This window comes from Osmerus eperlanus, chromosome 13 (assembly GCF_963692335.1).
Source record: "Osmerus eperlanus chromosome 13, fOsmEpe2.1, whole genome shotgun sequence".
In the NCBI taxonomy this organism is placed as follows: Eukaryota; Metazoa; Chordata; class Actinopteri; order Osmeriformes; family Osmeridae; genus Osmerus; species Osmerus eperlanus.
In genome coordinates this window covers 10953882-10971223 of record NC_085030.1, presented here as the reverse complement: position 1 = coordinate 10971223, position 17342 = coordinate 10953882, and the positions used below count along the sequence as shown (strand labels likewise).

Sequence of the window (17342 nt, the reverse complement as noted above, 5' to 3'; positions counted from 1 at the left end):
CAGCAGAGCTATTGCTCATGCATGTATTATATTTTATACAGTCAGCTGTTTAAACCTGGTAAATTGATCATTGTTGTATTGTAAAGTTCTGTGCTACTGTGTGCCATATTTAATAAAACAAAATATACATATTTACGAATTATTAAAGAGAACAGCACAGACATCTGATAAATGACACTGAAAATGTTTTGGGAGGCTTTATTGCAAGGTTACACATAACATTTGATATAATTCCATAAAACCATTGCAAAGCAGTACGCTCCGATTCACTGTCCCTGTACAGTCAGTGCATGAGTGACCTGATTTAAAAACAGATGTAATATTCAGTGCCAGTGTATTCGTTAACCCGGTCAACCAGACTGAGTATGCTGCTTATCTTGTTTCACTTGATCAATGTAGCTAGTGAAACACACTTGAACGTAGGATATGGGGCTGATTATGTACATGAACATGTACATGAATGTACTAAATGGTTATTACACAGAAAACAGTATTTGTTTGGACCCAGGTTGGACTGGAAAAATGCAAATAAGAACCATAACAAAACTGAATATTAAACCACCAACATAGGACTTCCAATAGATCCCTACAAAATGTCTTGCCATCTTACGTTTCAGGGCTATCTGTGTTTAACAAGCCTTTGGGTCAAATGTATCAATGTTTATAAAAGCTTATCTGACTTTTGTGAGAAGGCTTTTTTTATCAGCTCAATTGTAAAATATTGCTACAGTATCAGGCCAAACTTGTCTTCACACAAGGAAAGAGCATGGTTTATGAGAGGGACCATGTTATTATGGCACAATGTAAATGATGTAAGTTACCTTTTTCAGAAAACAGTAAATCTGGACCATGGTGTAAATGGAGTCCTATGCTGGCCATGAAGATAGTACACTGCTCACTTAGACAAAGACACTAATACAACTGACCACTACCAGGAGGCTGTGTGATCAGACCAGCTAAGACACGGTACAGCAAACTTTAACAGAGCATCATTAGATTTTTATGCAACTCCCCCTTAGTCAACTAGCCAATTCATCTGTCATAGGCAATGACACATTTGGCTTTCAATCAAAATAAGGAGGCAAATCCATTGTCTTTACCTTGCGAAAAGATGATAGACAGTTTACATGGTCAGTTGGCCAAATCCTATCACACTGTGCCAAGCTCTGAATCAGTTGGGTTTTATCAACATTCTTTCCATACCATACACACCTGAAAATCTCTCATCAATGGACAATATCAAAATAAAAACGTGTTATCAATGGGCCACAGAACCTGCTGAGGTCCAAATACAGAAATAAAGCAACAGCGATTAAATAAAAAGACGTAAAAGACCTTAGGGTAACACCACTAAACTGAGTTTGAATACAGCAAGGGTTATGGTGGATGTGTAACTGTAGGCTATAGCTTAGTACTTAGAGTTAAAGTATGTTTCTTTTTGTATATATATTGTGTTACTGTATTAGTGTATTTTAGACATGCTTCAGATTGTTACATAGTGAAGGAAATCGTTAGCTTGTTGAACTTGTTCTAGAGCTAAAGCAGAATAGTCCCTGCCCACACATCTTACTCACTGGCCAAGAAGTCTACTTACAACAAAGCAGTGGGTGACTATTTTGTTTTTCCATAATACCTATGAATGTATTTTATATTTGGAAGTGCCTGAGTGATTTCTACGGTTAGGGCCTGACTAGGATAGAGGTATGTGTGTTATCCCTTCAAATGTTTCACTGGGCTCAGACACAATTGATAAAAGTATATTTTTTATCAATATGGATGATAGACCCTGACAAGTTATAATTCCCTTCAAACAGTGTCTTTTCAGATAGTATGTTTTCAAATATTTCAGATAAGATATGATGATAAAAAAGCGCTTTTTGATTGTTGAGTTGAAAGGCCAGATAACAGGCAGTATGGAAATTGTGCTTTCCTCACAATCACCTCTGATTCTTCAATTTCCTATATCCCTCATTCTCCCTTCCTCACTTCCTGTCCCTTTTCTCTTTTTCTCACTCAGCAGCCGCAGCCCCAGCCACCCTTCTCCTCACTCTCGCCACCCCCCCTCCCTAGGGTCACTGTGTGTCCCCCGACACTGCCGGGCGGCTGGCTCAGAATGAGAGGTTTCTGGGACTTGAGCTTGTGCGCCACTGTCATGAAGATGGCCTCCACATGGTCGCTGCTTCCTCGCTGGTTTATGGATCCGTCCACGCCAGCCGTTGGGTTCTTGGCAGACGTCTCAAACAGGGGCATAGAGTGAGTATCGGCAAACTGCTGCGCCAGGTCCGTGCCCACCTGGATGGAGTCCTGGAGGTCGCATTTGTTTCCCACCAGGATCCTGGGCACTTCCTGTCCCAGAGCGTGCTGCTTGCACTCCTCGATCCAAGCCGGGAGGCTGCGGAAGCTGGCGGCGCTGGTCATGTCGTAGACGAAGACCACCGCGTGGACGTTTCGATAGTAGTGCTGTACCATGGACTTCCTGAAACGTTCCTGTCCTGCTGTATCCCACAGCTGGACCTGCAGAAGAAAGGAAGTAAGATCGACATACACACACTCAGAGGAATCACTTATTTTGTTCAACGGGTATGAGAGCTGCTCATATGTCCTGTAATGTTTTTATGATTCTGCAGAGGGCAGCCAGAGCACAGTGGATCTTATTTTGCAGCCACTGCCCTTTAGATAAAGGACCCTTACAAGATACCCTCATCTTGAAGGTTGGTTGGCCTTATACTGTGCATCGTTGTAAGAACCCATGTAAAATAACTCATGTTTCTTATTCCAATGGTCTGACACTTTTCATTCGCTCACCTTTATTTTTTCGCCGTCAATCTCGATAACTTTCTCCCTGAAGTCCACCCCGATCGTGGCCTCGGTTTTCTCTGGGAATTTGCCTGCACAGAATCGGTAGGTGAGGCATGTCTTGCCCACACCAGAGTCCCCAATCACGATGATCTTGAATATTCGTGTCCGTGGTGGCGGAAGGTTCACGCTGGTCAGAGAATTGGCAAATTCAGTAGAGGTCTCCAGATTTGCCATATTGATAAACAAGCCACTAAACTTGTTAATCGAGACGAGCTGTAGCTAGCTCGACCACGAGCAAATATGTTGTGACTCGCGAACTGAGCTGTCGGAAAAGGACAACCTTGCCCTTGAGACATACAAATTAATATTCATATGTAACCAAGGCCACCAGCAACAAACAGCTACCTGGTTACGTCTTGAATCGTACCAGCTCTGAACTGTTGTTCTCAAAAATAATATTTATGGATACTATGCTGCTAGTGGCTGGTACGTCGCCACGTACAATGTTGAAGGACTCATCTCGCGAGAACCTTCTGGAAAAGGAAAGTCTTTATTGATTGGATCCGTTTCGACCAAATAGGCGTGTTTTGAATAAATCAGCTTTTCACTTCCAAAGAAGTCTTACTCATTAACATTTGTAGGGTTTAAACGTCTATGGGCCCTTTGGCTCTTGTCAAATAAGTGTGCTCTAAACAGAAAGCTCTAAAGCTCTACTGTACAGACGTGTTCGCGTTGAGTGAAATATAATCTGGGAAGGTCCAAAAGTATTGTTACATGGAATAATTTATTCAGGATGTAAACTCATAAGTGCAGCCTTTTGGGACTGCCAAATATGTTTGCCACTGCTTTCTATAGTTTAGCAAGTGACCCAGTACATTGAATAGCACCAGTAAACGTAAAAAAAAAAAACAGTCAGGCAACACATCCCTTTACCTATAGGCTCCCAGTTTGGAGGTTTTCTAACCTCAGCTCCAAACAAATACTCTGCTGCCTGGCCAAACATTGGACATTATTCCACTGTATCAAAGTCCAGCCCAGTCTCTGTGCAGTTGACAACCCGAGTACAACAGGTCTGTGAGCACTTAACCATTGCCATGAATGACAAAACATTTTTACATTAGAAGTAAACTACAATTTAAGGTATGCTTAGAATGCTTGTTCATTGAATTATTTGACTAAAACTTCTCTTATGTCTGCTTTGTGTGTCTGAACCATGTTATTGTGTGGCTCTGAACTCCCAGGCACAAACAGACATGGATCTGGCTCCCTGTCCCCCAGGATTGGATCTTGAGTATAAGACCATCTTCTCCACTGGGTCTCTGGTCTTCTTGCAAGAGCTCATCTCCACTTTTGATGAAGAGGTTGACAGGGTAAGAGACATGACACTAATTCTATATTACGCATGTTTCATAAAATCACACTTTTTAAATGATAATCTGAAAAAGAAATCACATACAATAGCAATTTGAATGAGACTTTTTACTAAATGGAATGCTTTACAACAATCTTGGCAAACAAAGAGATTCAATGATGCACACTTTGCACCGTGATATTCTAGATCCTGAAGCTCCGGATCTCCAGGAAGGCTCACCTGGACCTGTCAGGTGACCTCCCAGAGTTCTCAGAGGTCACAGCCCACGTCAGGAGTGACTCTACCTGGAGGGTCCGACCAGTGCCCCCCCGGTTGCAGAAGAGACATGTGGATGTGGGGGACCTGGCCCCCTGTGACACCCAACGCCTCCTTCAGGCTCTCCGCTCCCCTGCTCAGGGTCTACAGGTACTGGCCAACACAACAGGATGGACTACAATTAGTTGGATTTGTAATTTCTAGTAGTAAGAGTTGTTCATAAATATCTCCTTTGTTCACTATTATTGTCTTGTTTGTGTCGCGCAGATTGATTTCGATGATGGTAACTGCCCCACATACCGGAACCAGATTAAAGGCATATTTAATGTTTACGAGGTGGTGCATAACAAATTTCCAGGTGAGTTATAGCTTTGTCACACACACTCTTGCACACGTACTGTATATGCTCAGACACACACATTCTTCAGTCACCAACACACTCTAAAGGGCAAATAAACATCACTCATGAACATGTGTTTTCTGCTGTCGTCGCCCTCCAACAGACACCCCCCCAATTTCCCAAGCTCCCGTTCTGATGCTTCGCCCTCGTGCATGGAACATGGTGGAACACAACATGATGGTACAGAAACACCTGACTGTTCTGCCAATGTTGCACTGCTTGGTTCACAATCCAGTTTAGGTTTGCTAGAAGTCTGTAATGGACATCCACGTAACTTCACAGGTGAGAGGGAAGGAGGTTCCTGGTCCTCTGTTTGATTTTGGCCTCCTGATGTTCCACTGTGGGAAGCTGCTGTTTGACTGTGGGAGTGGGCCCTTTTTCTACCTCTCCAAAGTAAGGCTGCATTGAAATGTATAGATGGTGGAGGGGTAATAAAAAATTAACCCCACAAGGAAACCCCCTCTTAATTTCATCTACCTTTTTCTCTATTTCTTTCCCTCTCTTTCTTCTGTCTCATCCCCTTCATTAAATAGATGGAGAGTTACCTTGAGGCAAGATTATGGAACAAAATATTTGAATGGACAGAGCACAAGGTTTGTGTGCGGATGTACTGTATGTGTGTATCTACTGTGTATGTTCAATGTATGCATAATGAGTTTGTGTGTGTGTGGGTGTGTACATATGTGCATGTCTGTTCCTCTGTATCTGTGTGTGTTATAGCTGGGCCTACCTGTTGGCAGTATCAAGGCCACGGTTCTGATAGAGAACGTTCTGGCAGCATTTGAGATGGAAGAGATTCTGTACGAGCTGAGAGATCACTCCGCTGGTCTCAACTGTGGCATTTGGGATTATTCCGCCTCTTTTGTCAACAAATTTGGTGAGCCTAAATATGAAGCATTTTCCTCATGGGTCGATTATCCTCTCACCCTTCATATTACAATATATCTATAATGTATCAAATAAGGCCAAATGCAACATTAGTTTACAAATTTCACTTTCTCCAAAAGAGTTAAGTTCTACCTTGAAGATTCATCTTTTTGAGTCTTCCACATCCTTAAATATGACTTGAATCACATTTACATTCTTTGGCAGTGACAAAGCAATGTACAAAAAGTGCATACTTGCAGCAGATAATTATGACAGGTGAATTCCTAGGAAGAGTTTGTGTTATAAAACATGGCACAGTCACACCTGCTGCTCATAGAATCTGCTCCATCACTCTGAAGGTCAGAGGTCATTTGTTACTCTTCCAGGTCACCGGGAGGCCTTTCTGCTCCCCGACCGCAGCAAATATGTCAACATGGAAAAGCGTTTCCTGCATAGCTATATGGACCTGCTCGTCTGCACATGTCACCAGCGAGGAGCGTTAGCCACAGGAGGCATGGCTGCCCTGCTTCTACCTCCAGACAGGGAGAGCGCTACCTACAGGACAGTGCTGGCTACTGTCACCAGGCAAAGTCACTGGTTAAATGAGCATGCATGCAGAAGTGCAACTCTGTTCAATTGTAACTTTGATTCATATTCAGATTCAGTGTCATGCCATCTTTCCAGTATGTTTTTTGTCAAGAGTTTTGTCCATTAGGCAGGCTATGCAGTATTATCTTATGCATGCATTTGTTTCAGGTTTCTTCATATCTGTCTCTACATATTTCAGATTGAAGTTACTGGAGATCGATGCTGGTGTTGACGGCTTCATGGTGTACGACCTAGACCTCATAGAACCAATGCAGAAAGTACGTTCTTCGTTGTGATCATTGAGTGTGAACTACCTTTCAACGTGTTTTGATAACCTCATTCCCTAATCCTCATCACTCTCTCTCTCCCTCTCTGCCACACAGCTCTTCCAGCTCCATACCCAGGGTGATAACCAGCTGTACCAGCTTCGAGAGGACCTAGTGGTCACCCCCGATGACCTACTTTCTATGCCAGCAGTCAGTCGCCAACTCATCTACCAACTGCACCTGTCTACCAACTCATTATACTTTTCTCAAACACAGTGTATACGAATCTAACTGATGTCTTCTTCTTGCTTTGTGAGTGACAGGGTGGAGTAACACTATATGGTCTGAAATATAACATTGCTGTGGGTATCTTGTTTATTGAGGCATGGCTTACAGGTGAGAAAAGTCTTTTGAGTTGTGTTGTTTTCTACCAGCTACAAACTACTTTCCAATATATGGAAGGGAAATGAATGAATTAAATGATGAATACCTAAATCTCAATGTTTCCTTATGTTTGACTCAAAGACCCGTCTCTCTGTGGTTTTAATGCAGGTAAGGGCCACTTCTTCTACAGAGGCCAGGTGGAAGACTCTGCCACTGCAGAGATCTCCAGATCCCAGGTGTGTTAATGACCTTCATACGCACACGATTCCGTTGTAAGGTGTGTGTTCCACATTATGAGTTAAGTTTCAGAGACCGTAAATGGTAATAGTTACTTTCAGTTTTTACTTAGTTGCTTTGTCTTAGACTACTAGAGGTTAGTTGGAGGGTAAAGTTCATGTTAGTCTAAGTTCCACCCTTAGTCCTAGACCTAAGAGGAGAGATACAGTTCCTGTTTCTGTTGCAGGTGTGGCAGTGGATCCGGCACCAGGCCCTCTTGGAGGACAATGGCAGCGTGGTTACCCGGGGGCTGGTGACTGACCTCACTCAGGAAGTCATCGGGGAGCTCCGGGAAGTCACCCACTGCCAGACTGTTGGGTAAGAGAGGGCAGTCTTGAGTCAAGACAAGCCTGTTCTACAATTTCAGTAGGGACATTCAGATTGTTCCAAACTGTACAGGATGTTTTAAGTACAATTAGTTTCATGATAAAGGGACGATCTACAATAACAGCAACATCTAGACTGTTATAAACTCCTGTCAGCTCTTCATCAGCAGCTCTCTGCTTTTTGCTTGTCCCCATCTCTCTTCTCCGGTAGAGATGAACAGAGGCTTCTCAATGCTGCTGCCATGTTCTTGGAAGTCGTGCAGAAGAGAGACTTCCCAGAGTTCCTCACCACCTACCTGAACCTGGACCACACCTTTCTCAGTGCCCAGGCCGGCTCAACAGGGAGTACCCCCAGAGCCAAACTCTGAGTGGAACCACACCCCCATCGTACATGAGCTGTTACATCCCATACGGTTGCTAGAGCAAGTGCTAAGTGTATTTTCGGATACAAGTTAAAACATTTGGTTGAAATCATCTAAACAAGGATTGGGGAATTCTTGTGGGAAGGAATGATTCAATTTACATATACAAAGAACAGAGAATTAGGCCACTTAGATATATTCTGCTGGCTAGGTCGAGGAGGGCCAAAATTGTGAAGGCAGGGCACCAATATAATAAAATCCAGACAAACCCCCTCACAAGAGATATTTTATTCAACTCAGTTTAATTCATAACTCCTTGATGTTAGAGAGGAGTGGTCTGTGTGAAGAGTTCAATGTGATTGACAAGTGCCTTGTTTACCTAAATGAAAAGTAAAACAATGAGACTGAGTGGTAACAGAGATGCCGTCACATTTACACCTTATGATGGACAAACAGAAGCAAACCCCTGAAATAAAAGCCAGATAACTGTAGGATGCTGTTGTGATGAGTGATTATCTTTTATAAGTGGTTGTTTTAAATGGGACCCACACATTTTTCACAAAGGGTAAAACTGCAGAAATACAAAGAGAATAGAAGGAAATAAAAATGGATTTGTCAGTCATAAAGCTTTACTTCAGCAGATGGACTTCTGAGCTCTGTGTGTCTTTGCACTGAGGCCGGTTGTGTTCTGGCCCCTTTCCACCTGGAGTTCATGTTTAGACGTCTGCCATTGGACACCCTGGTGGCTGAGTAGAGGACTACATGAGCTCAGACGATTGTAACCGAGTGCAACGCCTCAATGCTTCCCCAGGAACAAGTGCTGCCTCCTCTTGAGTGTTCCACCTTCTTATATTTGGCACATGCCAGCCTCAACACTACATATGAACACAGTCCCCAGCACTACTACAATATCTCCGTTTTCAAACATTTTTATTTCTTTATTTGTTGTTTTAATATATAAATTACCTTTTTAAAAACGTGAGAAGAAGCAGATGCAGAGGAACATGTGGTGGAATCACAGGAAACAGAAACCCTGTTCACAGAAGCTTTCCACCCAACCCGCTTTCTGCTCTCCACGTCCTCCCTCTTCTCTGTACGTTTTTATTTCCTTTTGTTGTTGTTGTTTGTCGTTTTAAAGAATAGTTGTCACCGGGGGTTAAAAAAAAGAAAGTAAAATGGGCTTTATTTTTCCTCTCCTCTTCCACATCTCTCTCTCCTTCCCTTTCTCTCTGTGGCTTTCTGTCCATCCAAATCAGTGCACTGCAGGGGGTGGGGGAGGGGGGGGGAATCACAGACAGCCGAAGCTGGGGGGTGGGGTGGGGAGGGTGTCGTTGGCAGACTAGCGGCTGGAGGCGTGTGTGTGCGAGCGCGCTCTTCCTCCTCCTCCTCGTCCTCACATGTCGTTAGCCATCTCGTCGTGCTCCCCGGCAGACAGGTCCCCGTTGGCGCTGATTGTGGTGCTGTCCTCGTAACCCGGGGGCATGAACGCCAGCGTGTAGGGGTAGAGCTTGTTGCAGGCGGCGCGGTACGACTCGGTGGCCTTCTGCTGGCCCTCCCCCAGACTGCCCTCACGCAGCGCCTGCAGAGCCTCCGTACAGATCTGAGGGGGTGAGGAGCGAGCCGTCAAGACACCTGACCACTGAGACCCGAAACCAAATGAGCCGTTTACTGAAGAGTGCCGGCTTACCTGGATGCTCCTCCCAGTCAAGGACTCGTCCAGCGCCGTAGCCAGCTCGCATGCCATCTTGTCGGACGAGGAGTCCAGGTAGAACATCATCTTAGCAGCTGCAAGAGGAGGAACATGGATATCAACGCCTGTGGCTCTGCATTGTTATGTGGACAAGTCAGAGTGCACTGTTTGGGGCTGTGTGTGTGCGTGTGTGCGAATACCAGCTAAGCGGTGCGGTACAGAGTTGGAGTGTTTGCTCAGGTAGTTCTTGTTGAAGCTCTTGGGGTCGCTCTCTCCAAACAGCCGGGAGATCTCCTGCTTCAGTACCGTCCTCACAGCTTCCGGAAGGTCCTGGCTGTCAGACACTGCACAACGCATTCAGGACAAACAGAGGATTATCAACTAACCAGGACAGTGTTCTGGAACACCACTTCACCTTCTCCAGAAGAACACTAACATACATCCCAACAGATACTCCCTCTACTCCCCCTCTCTCTTCTGCGTCTTGACGATTGACTGAGGTACCAGGCTAGGATTAATCAGAAAGGTTGACAGGATGTTTGTACAGGTCCGCTGAATACATGTGGGGGAGGAATGCGCCCCCCCAATGCAGAGGTACAGACCAGACTTCGCTGTGGCCCAGATACTAGAGACCAGAGACAGCTACAGAGACAAGCAGACTCTGGGTGTTCTCTGGGCATCATTCAGGGAGCTTTGATTAGATGGCTAAGTAGCACTGCCCCCTTTGAGGAACAGCTCCCACAGAATATTCAGTATACAACTTCTGGTGTCACCTAGGGTGCATGTGAGGTTTAGAACACTTGGGCGTACCTCCTTTGAAGAAGCGTACTAGACACTGGTGGAGCCAGGGGTTGGAGGGCTCCATGGAGAACGCCCGCTTCACCGACTGGAGCATTAACAGGTACTTCTCTATTGGTGGGGGGGGGGGGGGGGGGGGGCGGGTCATAAAGATAGGGAAAGAGGTTAGGAGAGGTCATCGGAGTCCAGACCAACCGGTTCTGAAACATTCGTTTCCATTCTGGTGGGCATGCGTGGTACCTTTTCTGAAGTAGATCTCGAACGCCAGTAGGTGAGTCTCGATCTTGTTCTTCACCAGGTTCTTCAGAGGGGTCAGGAACTTCACTGCCTCCTCCAGAGGACTCTCCACCTGCAGATGGGGGAGGATCATGACGTTCACTGCCTTGTCGATCTGGGTTCCTGGGTTCTCACACCCTGACTAACTATTCATGGGTATTGACAAGGTGTGACAGACACATGCGCGCGCACTGTGGAAGAAATTGGGATTTCCTGTGTGCTTACATTATTCACTAATCAATAGAACTAGTCATTGGATACTAGTTAGTATGTTCTCATGTAAGCTTGCTATTAATAAGAGCAGATTGTGTCTGTGTCAGACTGTTGTAACGTCATTACAGCCTGATTTGTCACTATCTATGTTCACATTCTTGTGCCCTATAAAAGATGGTCCTCCGGCCTTCAGAGCGGAGAGAGACATGATTGAGACCTAAGCCTGGTGTTGTGTTGTCATTTATGGTCAGAGGTCTGGTTCTCTCCCATTCTGCAGATTGATAATACTTAGTAAAATACAGAACTCAACTGAACTTAGTCATTCCGTTTATGAAGAGACGGACAAAACACTTTCTTCATCAGCGCGCACACACACACACACACACACCTTTCCTTGCTTTAAAGGATCTGTTTATATCTCTGGAGACAAAACACACACCTTGGCCAGCTTGTCAGGTATGAGCTCCTCCTTGGGCCCTCCAATCTCCTCGTCATCATCCTCCTTCTTCTTCTTCTGGTTCTTCAGCTGCTTCTCCTTCTCGGCGTTCTTCTTCTCCTCCTCCAGCTGCGCCTTCTTCTGCGCCCGCCTCTGCTTGTTCCTCAGCTTCTTCAGCTCCTTGTCCGTCAGGTTCTCTGGTGGAAAGACAGACCGAGAGAGAGAGAGAGAGAGAGAGAGAGAGAGAGAGAGAGAGAGAGAGAGAGAGAGAGAGAGAGAGAGAGAGAGAGAGAGAGAGAGAGAGAGAGAGAGAGAGAGAGAGAGAGAGAGAGAGAGAAAAAAAGATGAGATGTAGAGAAACACAAGTACAATGGATGGGTTTACATATTATTTTGAGGCAAAAACTTAAGACATGTTTTAGGGCGCACACACACGTAACACATCTAAAACAATCATACACCTACTCGCTCACACACACGTTGCCACACTCACCGGCGTCGGCCTGGTGCTCCTTGTTGTCGTCAGCCAGGGGGTTGTCGTGCAGGCCCAGGTAGATATGGATGGCGGTGCGCGCTGCCTTGTAGTAGAAGGGGTGCATGCGCAGCACGTCCTCCAGCTTGAGCAGGTCCACGTAGGAGCGCAGGGTCATCTTCCTCATGCAGTACGTGTGGAAGTCAAACTGGTCGTCCGTGATCTCCACGAAATGCTGAGGGGATACAGGGAGACAATTCCTGATTTTCTGCAAGTGGGATCATCCAACTACCCTGTTCTTGGCTCGTTTCCAAACCACTGTCAGTTGATGGGGTGGGTTAAAAATCGGGCAACCCTGTCTGATGTCAGACAAATGAAATAAGAGGGGATGATGATTCTGATTGGTTGTTTGGAGGATGAAAGATCGGACAGAGCTCAGCATGCTGTGGCTTACCCTTTCGATCTCGTGGCACTTCTTGAGCGCCTCCCCGAACTTGTTCATGGACTTGTAGGCCAGGGCGCACTCTGTCTGGAACCACATGCACTGCATCTCGTTCAGGTTCTCCACCGCCGACGTTCCCTCCTGAAACACGCACAGCGTCACGCACAGCGTCAGCCTTCAAACAGCCCAGCGGCCAGAGCGCACACGCACGCTCCAGTTTGGGACGTGCAACAATAAAAGGAGGACTCGAGGACGAGGCGGAAGCGCACCCGTGTGAACTTGGAGCACATCTCCTCAGCCTCCTTGACCAGGCCAGCCTTCAGCATGTACTTGGCACACTTGGAGTTGATGAAGCGGTCGGCCGTGTCCAGGGCCTGGGCCTCGTCCATCCACCTGGCTGCCTCCTTGATGTTCCCTGCATGCTGTGGGGAGGGGGGGGGGGGGAATGTCAGAACAATGGTCCAGTTGATGATTTGATGGCCTAGGGAGGTTGAGAAGTTTGGCGCGTGGTGCATCTTGGATGTGGTGCGTTGGTGTGATCAGGCGGGTCTTGTTTTCTGTCAGTGTCAATAACATGGCTGCACGGGCTACCTTGCATATCTTGGCTTTGAGAGAGAACAATTCTCTGAATATGTTTTTCCTTGTTTTGCTTGGCTTTTCTCTAGGACAGGTGTATGAACGTGGGTGTGCTGCTGACAGATGTGAATGTGTGTCTGCATGCAAGTGCCTGCACCCTCTACCTTGTAAATCTTGGCTTTGATGAGGAACAGTTCTATGAGCGTGGGCGTGCTCTCGATGGCTGTGTTGATGTACTCCAGGGCTAAGGCCTGTTGGCCAACGTGGTCAAAGTGCTGAGCCAGGAAGTACTGCACCCACAGAAGTGTAGTGGGAGGTTCCTCTTTCCCATCATCTATAAGACACACACGATCACTGACACAAATACAGCCCACAAAATATGTTTTTTGGTTTTACAAAACCCATCAACGTACTACAATCTAATACTTACCATTTTGACTAAACATTCGACAGCTTTTTAGGCAAGTTGCGTATCCCACTACTAAATCTTCTATAATTGACACCTGCAGGGAAAAAAAATAAGGGCGTCAACATTGATGGGTTCAGACACGAACTTGGAGATAATTTCTAGCGTATCTTTCTAATTGTCTTTACCTTCTCCTTGTCGCTGTAGAGAGACTTGAGAGTGGTGAAGACTGGCGGGCAGCCTTTACTGAAGTTCATCCTCAGGTAGCAGTCCAAACAGTCGCAGAATTTTTCACCTGGTTACCAAATGTTAGGAGTTATGGCGACGGTACTTTAAGTGACATTATTTTACTATGTAGAAAGCATAAGCGTGTGTGTGTGAGTACACATACCAGTAAGGAAGGTGAGAGGAAGCCTTCTGGGCACCAGTCCTTTGGGGAACTTCACCCACACTTCCTCATAAATCTTCTGCCTCTCCTCGACGCTCCCTGTGGGCGAAGACGCGTTACACGGGTCAGGGTGTACAACACTGACCACATGTTCACAACAGGCAGACCACAGAAACACAAAACCTCAGCGTCTCCCTGGATCACAGCTGAAGAGCAGACTCAGAAGAGGCTATGTGATGGCGTACCTGGTTTCAGTGCCTTCTCCAGACCCTGGTAGTAGGCCCAGTTTTCAGGGTTCCTCTCCTGGAGTCTCCTGTAGACCTCCAGGGCCTCCTCTGGCCGGTCCAGCTGCAGCATAAGCTCTCCTGCAGCAGCACAGGCAGTTAGGAGACACTCAAGAAGACTTCACGGCCTCACTTACCACAAAACGGTCTGTGCCAGATTCCTTTCATACACGTACACATTTCTACTGTAAACCCACTTGGACATCATAAAGACAACCATCATCGAAGGTCACACACGTACCTCGGGTCTCCTCCACTGCCAGCTTGTCACAGATCTGTTTCTCGTAGGTGGTGAGGTGTTCCAGTGCTTCCTTGAACAAGCCCGCCTCCCGGAGCACCTGGTTCTGGTAAAGCAGCAGCTCGCTGTACTCATAGTCCACCTTGTCCGGAGACGTCTGGAACAACATACCGACACCAATCACATTCACTGGCGCAGGCACGGCAACTAATCATATTTACCGATATGGGGCAGACAACCAAACACTTTCAATTAATGCTAGAGCCCTTGAATTCGGACCACAGATACACTGCTTGTGCTGTTATAACGATGAGTCTGGCTCACCTGTTGCGTTTTGCGAAACTCCTCTACAATCTTGGCAGCCATCTCAAAGTCTTCTAGCAGGTGGTAGGCTACGGCGTAGCCGATCCACGAGGCCCTCTGGGCAGGGCGCAGCTGCAAGAGCTGGTAACGTGTCTCCTAGAGAGGCAGAGAGAAGGGTTGAAGCAGGCAGGCAGGCAGGCAGGCAGACAGGCAGACACACACACACACACACAGCAGATCCCCTGATGCCTCTCCCACCCCTCTCTCCTACTCCTTCCCATCCTCACCCGGTACCCCTCCAGGTCCCTCATCTGGATCTGCAGGAGGGACAGGTCCCTGAGGATCTGCAGGTTGTCCTTGTCCCACTTCAGAGCGTTGCGGTAGCACTTGATGGCCTCATCGTACTTTTTGTCAGACCTCTGCAGCAGCCCGTACACGTGCCAGCCTGGGACAGCGGGGGTTAAGGAGGCCAAGACACACATGGAAACCACCCAGGAGGAAAGAACCACCAAATACCTGAACCACCTAAACCTCTCCACAAGGACCACTTAGAGTGGGGAACATTCAAGACTCACTTCCATAAATGCAGAGAAACCTGATACTTACACTAGTGACTAATGACATGGGTATAATGCAAAACCAGGTATGCTGTCACAGTGTGTTGCACAAGATCTAGTTCTCTCTCCTCCCTCTTCAGGAGGGGTTGAGGCCAAAACCATGTAGCCAAGATGCATCAATGCATCCCAGTGTTGGCAGGCTGGTTAAAGTGGCGTTTCTCAGCGCAGCAGGAGGATACAGACGTGACTCTTGAGGTCGTTGCGTAGGCCCCTTCTCACCAGCTCGTACGCCTCCTCCTTTTTCCCCAGACAGTTCAGGGTCAGCCCCTTCATCGCCAGGGTCTCTGAGGGAAACGGAGAGAAGGAAAGAAATAGAATCTACCTCATTAGTTCTTTCGAAATAATAAGGTAAAGGTTGAGGGAATGACATGGGTTCCGTTTATTTCTCCATTTCTTTTAACTGCTCTGGCAGACAGACAGGATCGGATGTGTGCGGAAGTGTCTTACCTCCATGCTCTGCAAACTTTGGGTTGGTGAGGATCTGTTTGCAGAACTTGAGTCCATTTCTGTACTGCTTGTGCTCGTAACATCTCTGCAGGACAGATCAGATAGGGGGAGAATATTGATCTTTACTAATCTGCTGCACGTGTGTTGCAATCTGATGCCTCCTTATTCTAGTGGCAAAGAAAATGTGACGCACAAAAACAACAGGCTACTGTATCATCCAGCTCAGACAAAAACACACAAACCTAAGCAGAGTGTGCATTCTGTGACACTGTGGCTAGTGTGATCCTGAGGGAAGTCCGCGACATAAGCTTGTGTGAATCAGTGGTGAGCAGAATAGTGATTAGAGAGCCTGCCAGACAGACTTAGAATCTGCCTGCATGATCTGCCAGGGTCAGCAGTCAGCACAGCAAGGCCTGGGTCCCCAGAACCACAGCTTGCCAATAACCATACAACAATGCCCACCAATCCCTCCTGGCACAGGTTGAGGAGAGTCGATCCAACAGTACTTGGAGGGGTGTGGGGTCGATTAAAAAAATACTTTTAAGCGATACTTTAAATGGTAAGAGGAAAAAAACGAGCAAAAATTTTCAAGATGCCACGGTAAATGTATTTTTATAACCACATCGGGGTTTTTTTTCTCCAAAACTAACGGCTAACTGTTTATAATAGTTGGCAACAATCGACGTTTAGCGAGGCATGCCATGCGTAACAGCAAAGACTACTGTGGCAAGCGTGACGAAAGATTCTCTTTAGTGGTGCTTTGGGATAGCAGTCAAAGTCTTATGTTTAATTATCGCATCCATGATTTCACAGTTATAAGTAAAATGATGTTGTTAGCAATAAAGCAAACGTATGCATACTACTAGCTTTCTCTAGCACCGGTGGTGTGGAATGAGTCTGCAGTGTGCCTAGCTAGCTTTGCAGGCAGCTAACTGTTAGCTAGTTTAGGCGTTACATCTAGGTAGCTAGCTAGCTGCTGTCACTCAGACAAGCCTTGCAATATTGGCTGACCCAGCAGTACATGATAAACGACGCGAGATCAGTGTATGAAAGGCGGTCCGTTTCTGACTATCTAGTCTGCTTACTTGTGACTCGGTTTGCAACAAACATCCAAGACGGACAGCTATCGGTACTCGCTGTCTTGCTAATCAAGTTAGCTTCCTGATAGCTGGCTAGCTGGATAAGTTGAAATTGATACAGAAGCTAGCAGGTTGGCTAGCTAGCTAACTTTATATTTAGCATGCTAGCATTGGCATTTAGCTTACCAATATTCTCTTGAAGAGAGCATTCTCCTTCGGCGGTAGGGTGATTGTGGGCATTCTGTAAACTGGCTATTATTGTGTAGCTTCACACATGAATCGTGATATAAGTTTCCACTCTCTCCCCCCTCGGTCTCTTTGACACAAAGCTCCCGGACTTGTCTCGCTCTCTTTCGGGCTCTTCTTCCTCACGTGGTGACAGGCAGCCAGGGCCCCCTTCAGACCAAAATGGCTGGTTACCTTCTCCTCCGGGTCAAACTGTGCTCTGCGGCTGCGTGTCTACTACGAGGCCTACCTGTTTGCATCCACACACATATAAACTGAGAACCAGAAACAAAGTTATTACGGTCGTAATAATGTAATTATAATATATATTTCTTCATGGACACGTATGTTTGCATGGACATTTAATTATGCTTACATAGTGTGGTAAAAAACCTTGGATACAGATGATATAGATGCTTGTAGCATTCATATTCGACTATAACATCGAGCACTTTATATTGAGGAGACGGGTTGAATTGCATGGATGCATTCAATTCCAAAAACACTCACATTCTTTCCTTGGGTAGTAATTAGAGGGTAGTTATTCAAGTCATCTGT

The 17342-nt window shown here is 46.2% G+C and overlaps 3 protein-coding genes across 7 annotated transcripts; 1 reads left to right on the top strand and 2 right to left on the bottom strand.

Moving 5' to 3' along the window:
• Positions 1-184: 184 nt before the first annotated feature.
• rab33ba (RAB33B, member RAS oncogene family a) lies at positions 185-3324 on the bottom strand. The gene is made up of 2 exons (XM_062476216.1): positions 2806-3324; positions 185-2514 (listed from the first exon to the last, which is right to left on the bottom strand). The coding sequence occupies exons 1-2, from the start codon at positions 3031-3033 to the stop codon at positions 2014-2016; spliced, it is 729 nt and encodes a 242-aa protein (XP_062332200.1). The 5' UTR covers positions 3034-3324; the 3' UTR covers positions 185-2013.
• Positions 2634-9042, top strand: ugl (ureidoglycolate lyase). Of its 4 annotated transcripts, none has more exons than XM_062476210.1 (15): positions 2634-2711; positions 4041-4169; positions 4358-4576; positions 4694-4784; positions 4930-5006; positions 5109-5219; positions 5360-5419; positions 5547-5703; positions 6080-6278; positions 6481-6559; positions 6665-6757; positions 6871-6943; positions 7100-7167; positions 7395-7525; positions 7745-9042. In XM_062476210.1, exons 2-15 carry the CDS (start codon positions 4053-4055, stop codon positions 7899-7901), a joined length of 1632 nt encoding a protein of 543 aa, XP_062332194.1. In that variant the 5' UTR covers positions 2634-2711; positions 4041-4052; the 3' UTR covers positions 7902-9042. The 4 variants fall into 4 exon arrangements, with proteins under 4 accessions (XP_062332194.1, XP_062332193.1, XP_062332192.1 ...); XM_062476209.1 differs by lacking the exon at positions 2634-2711 and adding an exon at positions 3739-3869; XM_062476208.1 differs by lacking the exon at positions 2634-2711 and adding an exon at positions 3831-3939.
• On the bottom strand, positions 8169-17044 carry naa15a (N-alpha-acetyltransferase 15, NatA auxiliary subunit a). Of its 2 annotated transcripts, none has more exons than XM_062476206.1 (20): positions 16746-17044; positions 15481-15565; positions 15213-15317; positions 14704-14861; positions 14438-14572; positions 14117-14270; positions 13837-13956; positions 13595-13690; positions 13392-13498; positions 13228-13300; positions 12962-13131; positions 12491-12643; positions 12234-12362; positions 11801-12014; positions 11312-11505; positions 10624-10732; positions 10396-10494; positions 9786-9929; positions 9583-9680; positions 8169-9495 (listed from the first exon to the last, which is right to left on the bottom strand). In XM_062476206.1, exons 1-20 carry the CDS (start codon positions 16797-16799, stop codon positions 9289-9291), a joined length of 2604 nt encoding a protein of 867 aa, XP_062332190.1. In that variant the 5' UTR covers positions 16800-17044; the 3' UTR covers positions 8169-9288. The 2 variants fall into 2 exon arrangements, with proteins under 2 accessions (XP_062332190.1, XP_062332191.1); XM_062476207.1 differs by having other exon boundaries at positions 13231-13300.
• Between the last annotated feature and the right edge of the window lie 298 nt (positions 17045-17342).